This window comes from Dama dama, chromosome 20 (genome assembly GCF_033118175.1).
Source record: "Dama dama isolate Ldn47 chromosome 20, ASM3311817v1, whole genome shotgun sequence".
In the NCBI taxonomy this organism is placed as follows: Eukaryota; Metazoa; Chordata; class Mammalia; order Artiodactyla; family Cervidae; genus Dama; species Dama dama.
Genome location: NC_083700.1, coordinates 36,041,716 through 36,061,435, shown reverse-complemented (window position 1 = coordinate 36,061,435; position 19,720 = coordinate 36,041,716). Strand labels below are relative to the sequence as shown.

At 40.3% G+C, this 19,720-nt stretch overlaps 1 protein-coding gene across 2 annotated transcripts in view; it reads right to left on the bottom strand.

Annotated features, from left to right (window-relative positions):
• Positions 1-19,720, bottom strand: part of VAV3 (vav guanine nucleotide exchange factor 3) — a 414,579-nt gene that overhangs the window by 316,305 nt on the left and 78,554 nt on the right. For both annotated transcript variants that reach the window (XM_061121261.1, XM_061121262.1), the window contains exon 2: positions 7,031-7,147. In XM_061121261.1, coding sequence (XP_060977244.1) covers positions 7,031-7,147 — 117 coding nt within the window. The remainder of the gene's footprint in view (positions 1-7,030; positions 7,148-19,720) is intronic.

Sequence of the window (19,720 nt, the reverse complement as noted above, 5' to 3'; positions counted from 1 at the left end):
AGCTACATGATCAGAAAAGGAGAAAGGGTGGTTTCTCAAATGAGCTCCAATGCCACAGAAGGAGGGAGAAAGACAGCCAACAGGATGAAACAGATTAACACTATACCACAGTAGAAAGAACAGAGTTCATTTACTAATATTGCTCCTCCAACATCATTAATACTTGCATTCACAATTCCAACCTAGAGTGCAGATACGGGGTGAGAGGTGGGAGGGAGGTGTTAGAGGGAGGGCACATATGTATACCTACGGCTGATTCATGTTAATGTATGGCGGAAACCAACACAATATTGTAAGCAATTGTCCTTCAAATTAAAACAAGTATTTTTTTTTAAAAACAGGAAAAAAAATTCCATCCCTGTGTTTACTACTGAAGCTGAAACCTATTAACACTAGTAATGATAGTTGTAATAATAGTAACAATAACAGTAAGAACAGCTAATATTTACTGAGTACTGCATACTTTGGACCTAGATACTATTTTTAAGCACTTTACATATATCATTTCACTTCTCACCTAAACTCAACTTATAGATCAGGAAGTTCAGCTCAGTTCATTCACTCAGTTGTGTCCGACTCTTTGTGACCCCATGGACTGCAGCATGCCAGGCTTCCCTGTCCATCACCAACTCCTGGAGTTTACTCAAACTCATGTCCATTGAGTCGGTGATGCCATCCAACAATCTCATCCTCTGTTGTCCCCTTCTCCCACCTTCAATCTTTCCCAGCATCAGTCTTTTCCAGTGAGTCAGTTCTTTGCATCAGGTGGCCAAGTATTGGAGCTTCAGCTTCCAATGAATATTCAGGACTGATTTCCTTTAGGATGGACTGGTTGGATATCCTTGAAGACCAAGGGACTCTCAAGAGTCCTCTGCAATACCACAGTTCAAAAGCATCAGTTCTTTGGCACTCAGCTTTCTTTATAGTCCAACTATCACATTCATACATGACTACCAGAAAAACTATAGCTTTGACTAGATGGACCTTTGTTGGCAAAGTAATGTCTCTGCTTTTTAAAAGCTGCCTAGGTTGGCCATAGCTTTTCTTCCAAGAAGCGGGCATCTTTTAATTTCATGGCTGCAATCACCATCTGCAGTGATTTGGAAGCCCAAAAAAATAAAGTCTCTCACTGTTTCCATTGTTTCCCCATCTATTTGCCATGAAGTGATGGGACCGGATGCCATGATCTTAGTTTTCTGAATGTTGAGTTTTAAGCCAACTTTTTCACTCTCCTCTTTCACTTTCATCAAGAGGCTCTTTAGTTCTTCTTTGTTTCTGACATAAGGGTGGTGCCATCTGCATATCTGAGGTTATTGATGTTTCTCCCAGCAATCTTGATTCCAGCTTGTGCTTCATCCAGCCCGGCATTTCACATGATGTACTCTCCATATAAGTTAATACGCACAGTGACAATATATGCGGCCTTGACATACTCCTTTCCGGATTTGGAACCGGTCTGTTGTTCCATGTCCAGTTCTGACTGTTGCTTCTTGACCTGCATACAGATTTCTCAAGAGGCAGGTAAGGACTGGGGAAACAGACTCTTGGAGGGTACAAACAAAACCTCATGCACACCAGGACTCAGGAGAAAGGATCAGTGACCCCACAAGAGACTGACCCAGACTTGCCTGTGACTGTCCTGGAGTCTCTGGCAGAGGCATGGGCCAGCGGTGGCCTGGTGCAGGGTCAGGGGCAATTGAGTGCAGCAGTGCGTGCACGGGACCTTTTGGAGGAGGTCACCATTATCTTCATAGATAAGGAAACTGAAACTCAAATAGGTTAAGTAGTCTTGCACAAGATCATATATTATACAGAATGTAACCAGAATGCAAACTGCAATCCAATTCAGAAACGACATTCTCCTACAAAACTATGACACTACCTTTTCTCAATAACTTTTAAACTTGAATCCCCAACTCACCCTTAAGCTAATGCTCTAAATTACAGACAGAAGGTGCCTGTCCTAAACTTGAACATATAGAAACTACCCTATCACTATTAAAATCAACTGGAACTATGTTCAGCCAGGTGTGATTCTGTGATTCTGTGATTCAAGAAAACATATCACCTTACACTTGCCAGGTGCTTTATAACACTTGAAACAACAGACGTGACATCTGTGGGTAGAGGGAAGCAGGCCCTTATATCTACCCAGAGCCGTCAAGGGAAGGAACTGACTTCATCACTCATGTGGACAGCAGCAGTCGCCTGATTTCTGTTACTCACTAGAAATGGTCTCATTAAAGAAAAATCCCATGTGTTTCCGCACTGTAAATGTGCCAACAGACAGCTCAGTAGGAGATATTTCCAAACAACAAAAGTGTTCATCAGACAATGACAATCTGAACAGAGGAACTGAAAATCTGTTATATGCAGCATGAAAGTGAGCCAATTTATAGATCCTGTTGCAACGTAAAAAGTAATATAATTAATAATTTCTAACATTCCTGGGGAGAAAGGATTTTTTAAATTACATTTCTGAAGCAAAGGTGTCAACTAACAAAATTTACTTTTTTTTTTTCTTGTTGTTACTAGAAAGCCAGAGAAGGATCCAATCTTTCTGAAAAGACTTTTCACAAAAACACAAAAACAGAGGCAGAAAGAGGTGATGAAAAGTGAAAGTGTGAGTCACTCAGTCGTGTCCGACTTTTAGTGACCCCATGGACTGCAGCCCACCAGGCTCCTCTGTCCCTGGAATTCTCTAGGCAAGAATACTGAAGAGGGTTGCCATTTCCTTCTCCAGGGGATATTCCTGACTCAGGGTTTGAACCCGGGTCTACCTCACTGTAGGCAGATTCTTTAGTCTCTGAACCACCAGGGCACATAAGCTCCACCAACCTGAGAGCAGAGGGAAGACTCAGCAGGCTCAGGCCAGGACTCTACCTCTGGCAGGAACCTTGTTCAGCAGCTGACCCTTGAACAACAGTGGGGAGGGGGTTGTCAGGGCATGGACCCTCCCCACAGTTGAAAATTTGAGTATAATTTACAGTCAGTCCTCCGTATACACGTTTCCTCCATATTCACAATTCTGCACCTGTGGATTCAACCAACACAGATCTGTAGTACTTACTGAAAAAAACCTGCTGTGAGCGGACCCAAGTAGTTCAAACCCCTGTTATTCAAGAGCCAACTATATTTAATAACCCTCAAAGTCAGAATGAACTTTAAGACCTCTCTCTGCTGGCTCATGAATGAGTTCAAGTTACTCGACTCATTCTACAACCCTGTTTGATTTTATAACCAATGTACTAAAAGTGTTGAGAATTTATTCTAATTTTTGTTGACATGTAAGTTTGAACTAATACTATATTTTCAGTGAGTTAAGAGCTCAATACTAGAAATTAAAGGTGATGCTGAAAGGCTAAATTATCATAAGCCCTTCTAGAGTACCCAAACTGTATGCCCTTCACTATCTCATAAGCGAAAAGGAAAATTACTTATTCATGTGAACACACACAGTATCCTAAATCTAATTCATGCAGTATCTTAAATCTTTCCTCTCTTTCTAAAAATAAAGCACAATTAATTCCAAGTGACAAATTGCTTGTGCTTTTTTATTTAATACATTCCTTTGGTTTTTCTCCTGTGAGTTCATCCTTTTCCTTAGGCATGCATCAGCACAGCACTGAAGCCCAAGATACAGGCACAAACAAGAAAAGCAGAAGGCTGGGAAGTCAGAATTCTGAGCTCCAGATCTTGCTTGATCTCCAAGTAAAGCGACCTTGAAGTCACCATTTAATCTCCCCACCACCCCCTCCCCCCGGTTTCCTCATCGGAAAAGCTGGAACACTTGCTTCCTTCCTTCACCAAGACTAATATGAGAATCAAATAAGCTCAGTGATCTAAAGCAATCTCCACGCTTCAAAATGCTATTAAAAAAAAAGTACTGTTATTGCAATTAATACATTTCTAGGTGAAAAGGTACCAAACATACACGGATCCTAGATTCACTATTTGTATGAACGAAGGTAGACGGGGAACACACAGAAAGAGATTTTTTATTTTAAGTTAATGAAAAATTTTAATTACACTTCAAGGAACAGAGACACAAACTAACCTATCTACATCCTGTTAAAATTGATAACCACAATACCAGAAATTACTTTGTCTCTAAATTAACGCTCTATTCGTGTTTCTTAACATGACGGTAAACTTCATCAACTGTCCAAGTTTCACCACTTACAATCTAGGATCTGCAAATGGGTACAGTAATAGGACCTTCATATTTATTGTGTGCTTAGTCACTCAGTCATGCCTGACTCTTTGGAAACCTTTGGACTGTAGCCCGCCAGGCTCCTCTGTCCATGTGATTTTTCAGGCAAGAATATTGGAGTGGGTTGCCATTTCCTCCTCAAGGGATCTTCCCGACCCAGGGATCGAACCTATGTCTCCTATGTCTTCTGCATTGCTGGCAGATTATTTACCCACTGAGCCATTGGGAAAGCCCTGTGTTTTCACAGCGGGATTGCTATGAGAATCGAGTTTATGCTTGCAAAGCACTTAGGACAGTGCCGGCCAAGGCAAACCTACTCCTGTGCAGCAGTGGAGAACCATTCATATCCGGGGTCAAACCACTGCTCCAATCTCTACTAGATGAAATGCGGATTTCAGACACAGGTTTGCTCATCTGTACAAGGAGGAAAATAGTACAGGTACTTACACCTCATATGAAGATTAAAAAATATATTTGAAGATTGGAAAGATACCTGCTACATCCAAAGCGTTCAGTAAATGGTGGCAGTGGTGGTTTTGCTTAGAATAATAGTGTTTAATAGTAGTAATACTGGTAAACTATTGAACAACCCCTTAAATTCTTTAACTTTCAGTAATTTATTTAGCTTAAATACAGTTCTGAAACAATAGTTGCATGAATCTTGGCTGTTGCAAAATTGTATGTGATTTTAAAATGTTAACAGAGGAATAAGTTCTCATCTGCAACCCCAAGTTTAATTCTGCTTCAGATTTACCACTGCCAAAATACTTTAAAAAGTCAGAACTACAATTATGCTTGAGAAACATATGGTTAATTCCTTTACATTTAACTTTCTATAACCTTAGCACTCCTACAAAGCTTGTATTGTCTAATTAATCTAGTGTGCAACATTATTCCACTAAAACAAAGCCATGCATTTCTAAACAATTTTTATGACTTCCCAGTCTTTGTCAGCACCATTTTTGTTTGTGCAAATGCCAAAAAAAAAAGAGACGAACTTTCTGAAAATCTTTTAAAAGTCAAGACTTTTCTTTCATTTTTCATTTCCCCAATTCATTTTCATTTTTCATTTCCCCAAAAAAGAGGAAGAAAATAAAGGACAACGGAAGAAGATTTAAAAAAAAATAAGAGGAAACGTCAAAGAACAGCAAAAGATATCTTTCTAAATTGATAAGGCATTTTTGTGGGGCGAACAAACTAGAGAACTACCCACTTCACCAGGGGTTCTATCTGATTTCTCTCCATCTTCATGGCTCCACTTCATGGCCAAAGACAAACATGCCACCACCTCTTTACAAAAGGAGCCTTTGCTTTCAGTTCCTTGTAACTGTCATCATACGTTATCCTCCAACACATTGCTGGACCTCAAGACAATTAAATCACAGCTGGCCAGAGAAAAGAGGAATTCTAGAAACCATGTCCTTATACCTATTTCCTTTTGCACAGACTACTAAGCATGCAGGTGATCTGATGATGGAGGAGACTGCTGACGTTCAGAAGATCACAAAGTGACCAAGAGCAAACCCAAGCCTTCTCTCTCCCTGGACAGGGGGGCTTTCCCATGCTTGTTGCATGTCAGCATTAAATTTCTTACATTTCTGTTTCAACTTTGTACTATTTATTCCCATTGCCAAGCAAACCAATCGACTGCTTGGTTTTTATTTTATAATCAAATATTACAACGTAAAAATCAAATGAAGTATCACTCTCAAACAGCCTTTTGATGAGATACTAGCATGTAAATCATCAGAGTAACAGCAAATTTCTCAGTATTGTTTAGGTTTTTCCCTGCTTCTGTATCTTCATAATGCAATTACATCAACAGGAGTTATCTAACTGCCCATATGCTTAATCACTTCAAAATAAATGAATGTAACTTTTGGTAGGATATTCCTATCCTTTTTCTTTCCATTCGTTTGAAAGGTTGTCAACTATTATACACCAATGCTTGGTGTACATCCAATATGAGCAAATTAAAACCAATTTACACCTAGTAGAGAATGGACTTGTGGACACAGTGGGGGAAGGTAAGTGTGGAAAGAACTGAGCAAAATAGCACTGACATATGTGCACTATCACGTATAAAGTAGTTATTGGGAGGTTGCTGTGTACCCCAGGGAGCCCAGCCTGACACTCTGATGACCTAGAAGAGTGGGGTGGGGGCGGGGACAGAGGCTCAAGAACAAGGGAATACATGGATGATTACGACTGACTTGCACGCTGTACAGCAGAAATCAACACAACATTGTAAAGCAACTTTCCACCAATTAGAAAAGAAAAAAGAACCAATTTATACATGACAAATATCACTGAAATCTAAAAATCTAACGTGTCTCTGCTGAAATCAAGGCAACAACAGTTACTCAACAGCCTCACACATTTCAGTAATTTCATGTCCTCTGCAAGTCACTGACTCAAGTGTCAAAACAGAAAACAGAACATTCTCAGCTTCCAAATATTAGGTGTCCTTCAGTTTTGGAGAAGTCTGGAAGGAAAGAATACCAGTCCTCAGTTATGACAGCCCAACAAACTATCTAAAAGAAGGAAAACAGTAGTCCTGCTTCCTGAGATAACCAACAGAAAAAGTTATATCTGGATAAAAGATTCCCCTTATACTGCTTTAAATAAAAAATAATAATAACAATAATTCTACTGTCATTTGTACATTTTTTTTGCTAAGCCACCTATATGTAAAATTTAATTAACTACATAATGCACACACCACTTCAGTCACATGTCCTACTTCAAGATAAACAACAGTATTTGATAAAGTGTTCTCAAGTTTAAAAATACATTAAGAAAATAAAAAGTAATTACCTTTCCGAAGTCACGGACATCAAATAGGTCAAATGCCTCGAACAGTTCACTCTTTCTCATTCCAAATGTCTCACAACAGGCCGTGAGGAATGTCCTTATGTTCTTCAAACAGAGAAACTAAGGAATGAGAAATAGCTATTAGTATACAGTGAATCATTCTAAATGCTACCTATCCTCTCTCACACCCAGAATGCTGAGAAAATGCCAAGGAAGAATCCATCTGCTCTTGAGGGTGTTTTCCATTACCCTGCCAGCAATATTTAATGATTACCCACTCTCTCCCAGGCACCGTGACACAGCTGTGAACAAGGAAGACAAAAGTCTGCCCTCATGATACTTACAGTCTCATAAGAGGAGACAAACAGGAACCAACTCAGCAACAAAAACAAAACAGTAACTCTTTTTATTTTTGTATGGTGGTAAGTGCAATAGAGAAAACTAAAGCCAGGAGAAGGGATCAGGAGTCCTGGGGTGGGTGGAGGGAGCCTCAGTGAGATGGTTAGAGGAGTCAGTGGGAAGAGGAAGGATAAGCAGGGAAGCTGTGAAGGTGGGGAAGGAGCAACCATGCAGAATTACAGGACAGAGTATTCAGCATTAAGTAGCATCCTATGTCAAGGTCCTGAGGTGGAAGCTTCTGAGGTTATGTCTGAGGAAGGGGCCAAGATGGACAGAGCAGAATGGATGACAAAGAGAAAGGTAGGAGATGAGCTGGAAAGGCAGTGAAGTCAGATGAGAAAGAACCCTGCTGGATAGGCTTTTACTCTGACTGAGATGGAAAGTCACTGGATACCTTGGGACAGAACTGGGATATGATCTGATATTTTAAAGGTTTTTTTTTTTTTTCTTTTAAAAAAATTTTATTGAAGTATAGTTGATTAACATTATTATATTAGTTTTCAGGTGTATAACAGTGATTCAATTTTATAGATTACACTCTATTTAAAGTTAAAATTTGTTGGCTATATTCTGTGTTCTGTACAATATATCCTTGTAGCTTATTTTTTTTCTAATAATACTTAACTCTATATTAAAAATACTAATACTCCTATTCAACAAATGATCGATATAAAACATTTAAATAAAATTAGTTTTGGTAGTTTTGGTACTAAGTCTTTGAAAACTAATATGCTTTGTACACTTGCAGCATATTTCAATTCAGTTGTTATTTTTTGTAGGGGGAAGGGCTGTGCTACATGGTTTGTGGGATCTTAGTTCCCCAAAAAGGGGACTGAACCCACACTCCTGGCAGTGAAAGCATCCTAACCACAGGTCCACCAGGGAATTCCCAGCATATCTCAGTTAAGACTAGCCCCATTGCAAGTGCTCCATAGCCATATGTGGTTAACTGCTGTCATAATGAACACATGGTGCTAAAGTTTCAGGTGCAGGCGTGTAAACAGGCCCCTCTCACTCAAAATACGCACAGACGTATTGAGCTTTTAAGGTCCTCTGTCACGTGCCCCACCACGCAGCCAGGCTGGTCTCCTCCTGGCTCCTTACTCCATGCTCGTTCCTGCCTCTATGCTTGGACTTTACCTTTCCTCTATCCAATAACCCTCTCTCTTTTCCCTTTTCTGTTCTAACACCCAGCCCAGCTGCTGTTCCATCTCCTCCTGGACTACAGCAGTTCCTACTGCTCTTTTTTCAGAGCTTTTATATATATATACATATATATATATATATATACACACACACACAGATCAAAAGGGGTTGGAGCAACGTTAGAGAGGGTAACACTGGATAAGAAGCTATTACAATAATCCATCCAGGTGAGAGACAGCCATGGGAAGATGAGGTGTTCAATTTTGACTCTTAATTGGAGATGCCTATTAGCCAACCAGTCCTTCCTAAAGGAGATCAGTCTTGGGTGTTCATTGGAAGGACTGATGCTGAAGCTGAAACTCCAGTACTTTGGCCACCTCATGCGAAGAGTTGACTCATTGGAAAAGACCCTGATTCTGGGAGGGATTGCGGGCAGGAGGAGAAGGGGACGACAGAGGATGAGATGGCTGGATGGCATCACCGACTTGATGGACATGGGTTTGAGTAAGCTCCGGGAGTTGGTGATAGACAGGGAGGCCTGGCGTGCTGCAGTCCATGGGGTCACAAAGAGTCGGACACGACTGAGCAACTGAACTGAACTGAATTAGTCATCCATGGGACATGGGACAGCAGACAACTGGATATATGAAGCTGGAGTTCAGGGCACAGGTGTGTACTCCAGACATAAACCTGAGTCTTCGGGGTATACAAAACATTTTTAAACCATGATATTATCTGATATGACTTTGACAGAAAGGAGAGGAGAGAATCTGGGGTCAGGTCATCTTAAATCAGGAAAAGAAAAGGAGCCTGCAAAGGGGCTGAGCAAGAGGGACCCGGTGATGAAGGAGAACAACCAAGTGAAGAGGCTTTCCCTGAAGCCAAGTAAGGAAGCTGTTTCTAGAAAGAAGGAGTGATAATCTGTGTCAGATGCTACTGCTACTCAAATAAGATTTGACCAGGTGTTTTCCTTGAAATCTGGCTGTATGATGGTAATAGGTGCACCCTGACAAAAGCAGGTTCCACGTGGAGGATTGGGGTGGAGAAATGCTATATGGAGCAGCTTCAAGACACAATAGGAAGACAGAAAGTAAAGACAGAATATATCAATAGATTCTGAGGAGTTTTGCTGCAAAAGGAAACAGAGGATTGAGGAGGTCGTAAGCAAGAAAGAGAGGTCAAGGAAGGGCTTTTTAACAATGGAAGCTGTTTACAACATGTTTCTAGCAAGGGAGAGGCACAGTCACCCAAATGAAGTCCTTGAGTGGGCAAAGGAAAAAGGTCTGATGCTCAGGCACAGAAGCTGACCCTGGAGAACAGACTCAGGTCATCCACACCAACAGGGACAAGAGGTAAGGCAGCCGCCATCACAACTTAACCAACAGAATTTACTTTCAGCATCTAAGCTTCAGATCCAACTAAGCAAAGGACACACATACTCCGAAAGTGAATTTCAGAAATAGTTGGAATGGCACACATTAAAAATAAAGTTACTAACCTCCAATAGGTAAGAAATCTATTAGCCTATTATCGCAACTTTGTTTTAAAAAAAAAAAAAAAACACTGTCAACATTTTATTTTGTTGTTGTTTTCCATCTTGGTTTGTTTTTTAATTTGCAGAAAGCACATTTTACTTTTTCCACTTTGGAAACATTCAGGTTTTGCATGGGCTTAACCCAGACATAGTTTTACCCTTTACAGGAATCCTTCTTGAGGCTTAAATATTTCAGGAGGGGTTAAAACCACAGGGGAAACATCATAAACCCTTTGAAGCACAAAAGCAGCAGCCAATCTGCACATACAGTTACTGCTTTCATTTTTAAAAATTCATAAGAGACCTTTATGACACAGAATCACTCTGCATGTAGCTCTTCCACATAGAACTGCTTATTTACAGATTAAAAGCCTTGCATTCTGCCAAGATAGACAATAATTACTCTCTTGGGGATTATGCAATGGTGCTCTTGCAATATTTTTTACATAATTAAGTGCCCAACTCATAGCTCACCAAGGAACAAAGCATAATTGCACATGCTACCCTCTGAAGATTTCACACCAAACTCAAATTTTCCCCCGTGTCGGAAAAACTACAGTAGAGTTCCATTCAAGGGCTTTGATCGTTAATTCAGAAAAGTATTACTGAAAGCAAAAAAAAGAAGAAAAAAATACAGTCATCATTGAATGCATTACAAGAGATCATTTAAAAACAGAACTTTCCTTAGCTTCTGAAATCAATCTTAACCTTATTTGCCCCTTAAATAATTCAATTCCACAAATATTTACTGAATTTGAAGAAAATCACTGGTACGCTCTGCATTTCCAGGCAGTCATCAAGTTTGGTCACCCTTTTATTTATGTATTTTTTCAGTCAACAGTTTTTGAATGCCTACAATGTTCCAGACACTGAGGATACTGAAAATGAATAAAACAAGCTTCTCTATTAATCATGGCTGGAGATTTTCATAGTTACCCCCAAACTGGCTAGTAACACTAGGATCACACTTCCGCTAATGGCTCTGTGCAAGCGCAGAAGAAAGTTGAGGGATGGAGGAAGCAGACCCTAATGTCATCACAGAAGCCCTGGATAGAGCTGGGCCTGCCAGCCCACCCACCCCAGGCTTTTGCTATGTTGAACTCTTTCCTTTTCCAGTTTTTTTTTTTTTCCCCCAAACCAAGAGAAAAATTGAAAGAATAGTACAATGAACATTCCATTTACTCAACAACAATAACATACTGCCATAGGGGCTTTTGTGTGCCAGCCATTTCTCCATTTATTCATAAAAATTTGAATGTGAAAGTAAGTTCAGACATCATGGCACTTCACTGCTAAATAACCCTACATGCATTTCCTAGGAATAAGGACACTTTCCTAAATATGTACAATACCACTACGGACCTCAGAAAATTAACAATAATTCCATATTATTCCATATCCATCCCAAATCCAAATTTCATCAATTGCCCACCCAATGTCTTTTTAAACTGCTTCCCCCAACCCACACCCAGTCTAGGATCCAATTCAATTTTACCCATTATGCTTTATTTTTTGCAGTATTTTTAATCTAAAAATTTTTCTTTTTTTTTTTTCCATGACACTGATTTTAGAAGAGTACAGAACCAGATATGTTATAGAATGTCCCGCATTCTGGATGTGTCTAATTATTTCTTCATGGTATCATTGAATTAGTTCCCCCATCACTTATATCTCCTATGAACCAAAGCTACATCGAGATACAAGTTAAACAGTTTTGGAAAAAATATTTTATACTCTGAACTTCCTATTTCATCATATCAAAAGACACAAAATGTTAGGGTAACCTATTATTATTGACACTAGGCTTGATCACTTGGTTAAGATGGTTATTGCCACATGTATCTTTTATAAAGGTACAGGTTATCTTCTATATTAATAAATCCTGAGAGCAATAATTTGTTACCATGCAGCTGTTCTTTTTCCCAATAATTTTTCACCACTTTTCATCCACTGATAACCCTTGCTTTAATTACTCCATTTGGGACAGCAAAATTCTATCTTTCCTTCCACATTTATTGGCTGGTATTCTCACTGAAAAACAAGCTTCCCCTGCCCTCCTCCCTTCCTTTTTTTGAAATCTTTGCTTGTGTAACAATTAATTGTGATCATTATTCTTTTGGATGTTCAGACTGTCCTGAATTTGGCCACTGGGGGTCTCTTCAAACTGGCTTCTGTGACCTTTTGACATGACTCCATTAGTCTTTGCTTTATTATATCAAACTGTCCTAGGCCCACCTCATGTTTTTCTCTGCCCAAGTTCTATAATCAGCCACTTCTCCAAACAGTTCTTTTTCAAGTTTTATAGTAAATGGTATTTAGAGAACAAGTCTGAGCATCAGGCTGTTCCCAAATTACATGAACCAATTACATCAAAAGAACCTGTAACTCCACCCTTTGCTGAAGCAATGTATCACCAGCAACGGGAAGAGTTAATGTAAACAAATCCTATCATTTTCTTTGTGGCACGCCTAAAAAGCCAACTCTTATCTCACACTGTTAAGAAAGAAAAAACTTGAGTTCACTGGAGACCAGTGAGCACAAGAGTTTCTTTATGCTTAGAGATGTTACTGGTCTTCGAAACACTGACACTTTGTATTTAGCAGCTCAAAACCTCTGCCTTCAGAGCTGGTGTATGATGGGCAAAGACAAATACATTTCATTATTTCGTTTCATAACCATATTTTATGTTTGACCAAAAATTACCTAACTTTGCTAAGTTTTTAGTACAAGTGCTAGTCCCTCAGTCATGTTCCACTCTTTGTGACTCCATGGACTCACTGTAGCCCGCCAGGCTCCTCCATCCATGGAATTCACCAGGCAAGAATACTAGAGTGAGTAGCCATTCCCTTCTCCAGGGGATCTTCCAACCCAGAGATCAAACTCAGGTCTCCTGCACTACAGGCAGATTCTTTACCATCTGAGCCACCAGGGAAGCCCATAAAAGAGAACTTAAAGACTTTTCAGAATTTAGGATGAGGACTTTTAAAACCAGAATTAAATAACTCTAGGATTTTTAAAATATTAAATATATCCACGCATGATCGTTACAGAAATCAAGGATAGGCAAAAGGTTTCAATAGCACTTTATCATTTAACACATATTAATGAGGTGCCTTTTATGTACTAGGCATCATAAAACTTCATAAAATGCCCCCCAGTTGGGTACTTATTCATTAAACACATATTAATTGAGTGAAATTGCCAAGAACTGAGTGTTTTTTAAAAAGCAAGTATGATCCAAACTCTGCCACCAAAAGAGACCAGGCACAGCATACAGACAAGGAAACGTGTAGTTACATGGCAACATGGCAAATACCATGAAGAAGTCACTCAGAGGTCCCGCAGGAGCCCTGGAGTATCTGAGGCAGCTCTCTGGAGTAAGTGATCCATGAGACCCTGCAGGATGAGTGGGCGTCAGTCACAAAAAGAGAAGGAGTGCTCAGTGTTCAGGGAGGGGAAGGGAACCTGCCAGGCTCAGAGTGTGAGGATGTCCAGGTAAACGCACAGGATGGGATGAATATGAGATAAGACAAAGAATGGACTGGTGAGGACAGTGGAAGGGGTTCAGAATGGACACAACTCTCCAGGGAGCAGTGAGAGCGGGGCTGGACAGAGGAGCTGGGACTCACTGAGCAAGCCCAGAGGATGCAGGCTTTATCTGGAAGAAACGTCGAGGTTTTACATAGGCAAATGCAATCCTGTTATTTTTGAGTGTTTGCTATATACCAAATTCTGTGCTTACACCTTCTAATCTTCACATTAACTCAATCAGGGAAGTTTTTTTCCTTTCATATATACTGAGGCTTAGACTTTAAACAGGTTTATGTAACTGCATGTGCCAAAGTAATGCAGTTGTAACTCAAAACCAGAGATTCTGGCTACAGAGCCTATATCCTTCACTGCTTTGTTATACTAGCTCCATCGTGTAGTGTGGAGAATTAACTGGTTTTGTTTTCTCTTTATTAGGGAGATTGTGTGAGGCAGATGAGATAAGAACAGGATGGTCTCATGTTCATATAAGGAAAAACTCATGGTGATTTGGGTTAGAAGAGTATAAGAAGAAAGCGAAACAACCCTAGAAGGTAACATGGAAAGGAAATACCTGGTAATTGAGTGAATGTAGGTGGGGTGGGAAGAGTGAAGGAGAAAAGAATTCAGATTCATAACCATAGTTCCATCCTGGGAATTGCAAAGACAGAGAAGGGATTCAATGAAAAAGGTCACTTAGCAAATTAGGGAACAGGAAACAGGTGCCAAAAATTGAGTCAATTAATTCTTATTTTAATCTGGGAAGTCCTGGTATGGAGATATTTCACAGCCCCTCTCTCAGGTATGTTCTTTGACAAGTGACACATTCTAATGACACAGTCCCTGGTCTTCAGCCACGATGCTTACCCTCTCTTCAAAAACACATCAACAGCTTGCTTATTTACTACAGGTTGAAAAGCACTCGATAAAGATGCAGAAAACCCTTAGAGAGGAAAACTTGAGACCATCCATGTCTAAGACACCCTGAAAATTATACATCAGGCCAGAGCTCTCGAGATTAGACAGTTTCCTAACCAACAACTATCACAACAGATGAAGCTAAGTGGCTTTTTACCTTTGTGGCTCCTGTTACCACTTCAATGCTATCGATACTGATGTTACAGAAAGAAAACATTTAAAGGTCACGCTGCTAAAATTCACAGTAAAACGCTTCAAGACTCTCTTTTCCCTTTACTCTTTTTATAAAGTGTATGGTTTCCTTTTCCTCTATGTATGTAGAAACCACTTTGACTCTTCTCAATGAGACAAATGCAAACAGGATTGCTTCCCTTTTTCTTATCTGAAAGAATAAGCATGTACTTCTCTAAAATTGTTAGCAATATTGGACTAGTGTTAACTGAGGCTGCGTAACAGGAAAAGCCTCCACAGCTTATTATGAAATGAGTTATTTCAATCTCAACTGAGAAATGGTATCTTGTGGGAAGGTCAACAATTTCTAACACAGCTTCATAAACATGTAGACATGTTGACATATTGTAATTTTCATAGGAACCATCAGTAGACAGGTTGTCAGATAAAGTAAGAAGTTTCCAGGGTCTCATTTCTTTGAGGGACACTCATTACCTCATTTGAAGGAAAGTCTGAACTTGAGCATTTGGTCTAACTCGAATTATAAGTGGTCCTTAACAGGCTGATGGGCAGTTCTGAAGGCACAAAAGAGACCACTATGAAGCCCATCCACAAATATTAAGGTAAAAGCAGAATTTTCCTTCTGGGCTGTCTCAGCTTAGACTTAGTCAAGTCTCTGCCTAGTACCCTTGTCATTCTAATTCCTCCCAAGTCCCCCCTTTTGGAGAACAGGCTGGAAGGCATGGAAGGGAAACCGTAATAAATCAAGTTTCTCTCCTATTGGGGTTTTCTATTTCTGTCTGTTTTACCATATCCTCTCCTCTCTCCCACTACATCTGTCTTTTAAGATTAGGTCAACTAAATCTTACATCTTCTGGAAATCTTTTTTAAAAGAAAAGAATAATTTGCACTTCTATGAGGACTTTATCCTTTCTGCTTGTGAGTCAGTAGGTCCCCATAGAAGGGGCATCATTCCCATTGTTCTTTGAAGACCATACTTACAGATGCCTTCTGAATAATTATCAAATAATTACACTGCACTTGGCATCAGTTCAGGACTGCACAATATCGTCCATTTTCCTCTTGGTCCTATTATTACAAATAAATGAAAACCCTAAAGGACACTCAGGAAGAAGGCCAAAAATGGAGGAGGGCCATTTCTCATCTCCAGTTTTGTGTTCAAATCTCTAAACTAAAACTGCCCTATTTTCAGTAAACTAAAAGCCAATTATTTCTGTTTTGATTATATGGTATGCTGCAATTCATTTTTAGAAAATAAGTTTTTTAATTGCTTAATCACAAATATAGTAATTTAGGAACATTGAAAGTTACAGGGTTGTTTTTTTTTAATTTTCTCCATGATGAGGCACTTTAATGGATTATATATAAGTACTGAAATGATAAAGTTCATATGTATAGGGCTAAGTTGTAAAAACATGTACATCCTACATATTCTGTAGCAGCAGGCTAACACCTGTGATAATAACTATCTGGACTATATCTGTTTGCCCAACCAGTGATACATGAGAGAACATTTTTGAGAGCAGAGACTACATTTATTTCATCCACGTATCTCCATAGCTTTTCTTCTTTCAGTTTTTTTAATTGGAGGATAATTGCTTTACAATGTTGTGTTGGCTTCTGCCATACATCAGTATGAATTGGTCACAGGTATACATATGTCCCTCCTGAATCCCCCTCTGATCTCCCATCCTATCCTTTCCACCTCATCTCCCACGTCTAGGTTGTCACAGACCCCTGCATTGAGCGCCCTGGGTCACACTGCAAATTCCCACTTCTGATCTGTTTTACATATGGCAATGTGTATGTTTCCATGCTATTCTCTCAGATCATTCTACCCTCTCCTTCCCCCACTGTTCTCCATGTCTGCATCTCCACTGCTGCCCTGCAAATAGGCTCATCAGTACTATCTTTCTAGATTCCATCCACATGCATTAATATACAATATTTGCCTTTCCCTTTCTGACTTACTTCTCTCTGTATAATGGGCTCTAGGTTCATCCACCTCCTGAGTAGACTCAAATGCATTCTTTTTTCTAGCTGAGTAATATTTCATTATATATATATATGTACGACAATTTCTGTATCCATTTACCTGTCGATGGACACCTAGGTTACTTCCATATCCTGCTGCTACTGCTAAGTTGCTTCAGTCATGTCTGACTCTGTGTGACCCCACAGCCAGCAGCCCACCAAGCTCCTCTGTCCCTGGGATTCTCCAGGCAAGAATACTGAAGTGGGTTGTCATTTCCCTCTCCAATGCATGCATGCATACAAAGTCACTTCAGTCGTGTCCGACTCTGTGTGACCCCATGGACGGCAGCCCACCAGGCTCCTCTGTCCATGTCCTAGCTATTGTAAAAAGTGCTGCAATGAACACTGGGATACAAGGGTCTCTTTCAATTATGGTTTTCTCAGGGTATATGCCTGGTAGTGGGATTGCTGAGTTGTATGATAGTTCTATTCCTAGTTTTCTAAAGAATCTCCATACTGTTCTCCATAGTGGCTGTATCCATCTACACGCTCACCAATAATGCAAGAGGGTTCCCTTTTCTCCAAATCCTCTCCAGCATTTATTGCTTATAGATGTTTTAACGATGGCCATTCTGACTGGTGTTAGGTGATACCTCATTGTAGTTTTGATCTGCACTTCTCTCATAATAATCAACATTAAGCAACTTTTCATGTGTTCATTGGCTATCTCTATGTCTTCTTTGGTCTGTTTAGGTCTTTGCCCCATTTTTTTGATGGGGTTGTTTGTTTTTCTGGTATTGAGCTACATGAACTGCTTGTATATTTTGGAAATTAATTCTTTGTCAGTTGTTTCATTTGCAATTATTTTCTCCCATTCTGAGGGTTGTCTTTTAATCTTGTTTATAGTTTCCTTTGGTGTGCAGAAGCTTTTAACTTTAATTAAGTCCCATTTGTTTACTTTTGTTTTTATTTCCATTACTCTTAGAGATCCTCACTTTTATAATGGACATATTTCTTAATAAATTGATGAATGTATGATGATGCAATTTATCTGCATAAAAGAATAAATAATCATCACTCCTTGGTAACCAATGAACTCATATGGAAATTTACATTAAATTGTCACCATATCCTCTTACTTATGTTAATGTATCGATGTCTTCATTATTAAATTACCCCAAAAGTCTTTTTAGAAGTTGGTGATTTTAATAAATATAAATCAATTGAAGACTTTAAATTAGTAAGCAGTTATGTTCATAAGCATCATCTGGGTTGCCAGCCCAGATGATGGTGTGTATTCAGTGGTGGTCTGCTAACTAGTTTTCAGGGTCCCTGGCCAGCTTCATCACACACAGACACACACACACACACAAGCCCTCTGCTGCTTTCAACAGCTTGTCTTCATCAGAAGAGGCACTGTATCCCTCTCCTTTGGCAGGAACTTAGACTTTTAGTTTCAAAGGCTTACTGTCAACCCTAGCATTAGTCTTTGTACCCAGAAACAAAAAGGTTAATAAACAGCATCTTTAATCCTCCTTATGTGTTTCTAGTCTTTGCACTAGAAAACCACGGCCGGGATGTGCAGAGGTCAAAATTAGCCTATTTTACTATGTCCATTAACCTGCTAATGAAAGCAGTACACTCTATTGCCTCTAATGAGAAAAAGCAACCCCCAATCACATTTTCACCTGGAACACATCTAGCCTGAAGCACACAATGAATGGTCCAGTCTGCATTCCAGAGAAGCCTGTCTTGCAAGGTTTCTTATTACAGGTACAGAAAAATAGGCACTTCCTTCTGCACAGGCCATTAAGGGACAGTAGCTATAAGTCAGGATTTTTATATTGGCGTGAGAAGTCACAGCAATAGCAGCAGGGGCAGCAATACCAGTGGAATGGAAGCCGTGGTTGTGGTGCAAGTGGCAGCGGCAACAGATTCAGCTGAACAGCCAAGAGAGTCCCGCCCTGTGAAGCAGGAAGTGACAGCCACCGTGACTGGGTTACACCAGGGCCGGCAGCCAAGGTGGGTGCTGAATGAAAACAACATTCGTAAATGAGGGAAAGTCTTGGGGTGACACAAATTAGCGTTGCGTTTAGCGATGAGCCTTGGAAATCCATTAACCCAAGAGAATGGAAACACAGTTTAGTGTGGGTCTGATTGAAATGAAAAAGCTGTATGCAAACAGAAACAAGGATGTCTAACTGCAAGCACCACCCCATATAGCCAACCAGCTGGGATGCAACCACAGAACCCTCCACACTTCACCCAAGCACGACTGAGAAGTCCCCATGGAGCCCCCAGCTCTCCACCCGCTCCCTGGCATGGCCAAAGCAGGAGTGAGGAGCCAGAGATGCCACAGGGAAGGAAAGAGTGGAAGGGCGAGTGAGCCTACATCTCTCCCTCCTCACTCTACCCTGCACTCTTTGCACTGGGTACTGTCATAATTGCGACTTACAGATGCAGCTACGGAGGCTCAGGGAGTGAAATAATGGCCTCTAAGTTCCATGGTCAGTAAGTCAGAAAGCAGATTTCACAGCGAGGTTGTGGCTCCAAAGACCACGCCTCTAACAACTATGATCTTCTGTCATAGCAGACTCTGCTCCAAGTCAGGGAACTGGGAGCCACGACTCCAGCCCTCCAAGAGAAGACAGTCCTGTGAAGCAGAAAAACAAATGCACAAAAAGCGTACTGCAACCCTCAACAGTTAAGTCCAGGGGCAAGCACTGGCTTAGTAAGAGCACAAGGGAAGCGCTCCATTCCACGAAGGGGGCAAGCTGAGATTCATTCCTCCAAGGAAGTGGCTGAATTGAGTGCCAGAGAAGGAAAACAAAGTCATGAGAAATGGTATGGATAGAAGCAAAGGCCTGGCCTCTTGGAAGAAATGCAGAAAAATCACATGGCCTCCACAGCAAGTGCAAGCAAGAGAGCACCAGGGATGAATGAGACTGGGAAAGTCGGTCAAGACCAGATCCCAACTGGGTCTCGGAACTCATTTCTCCAAA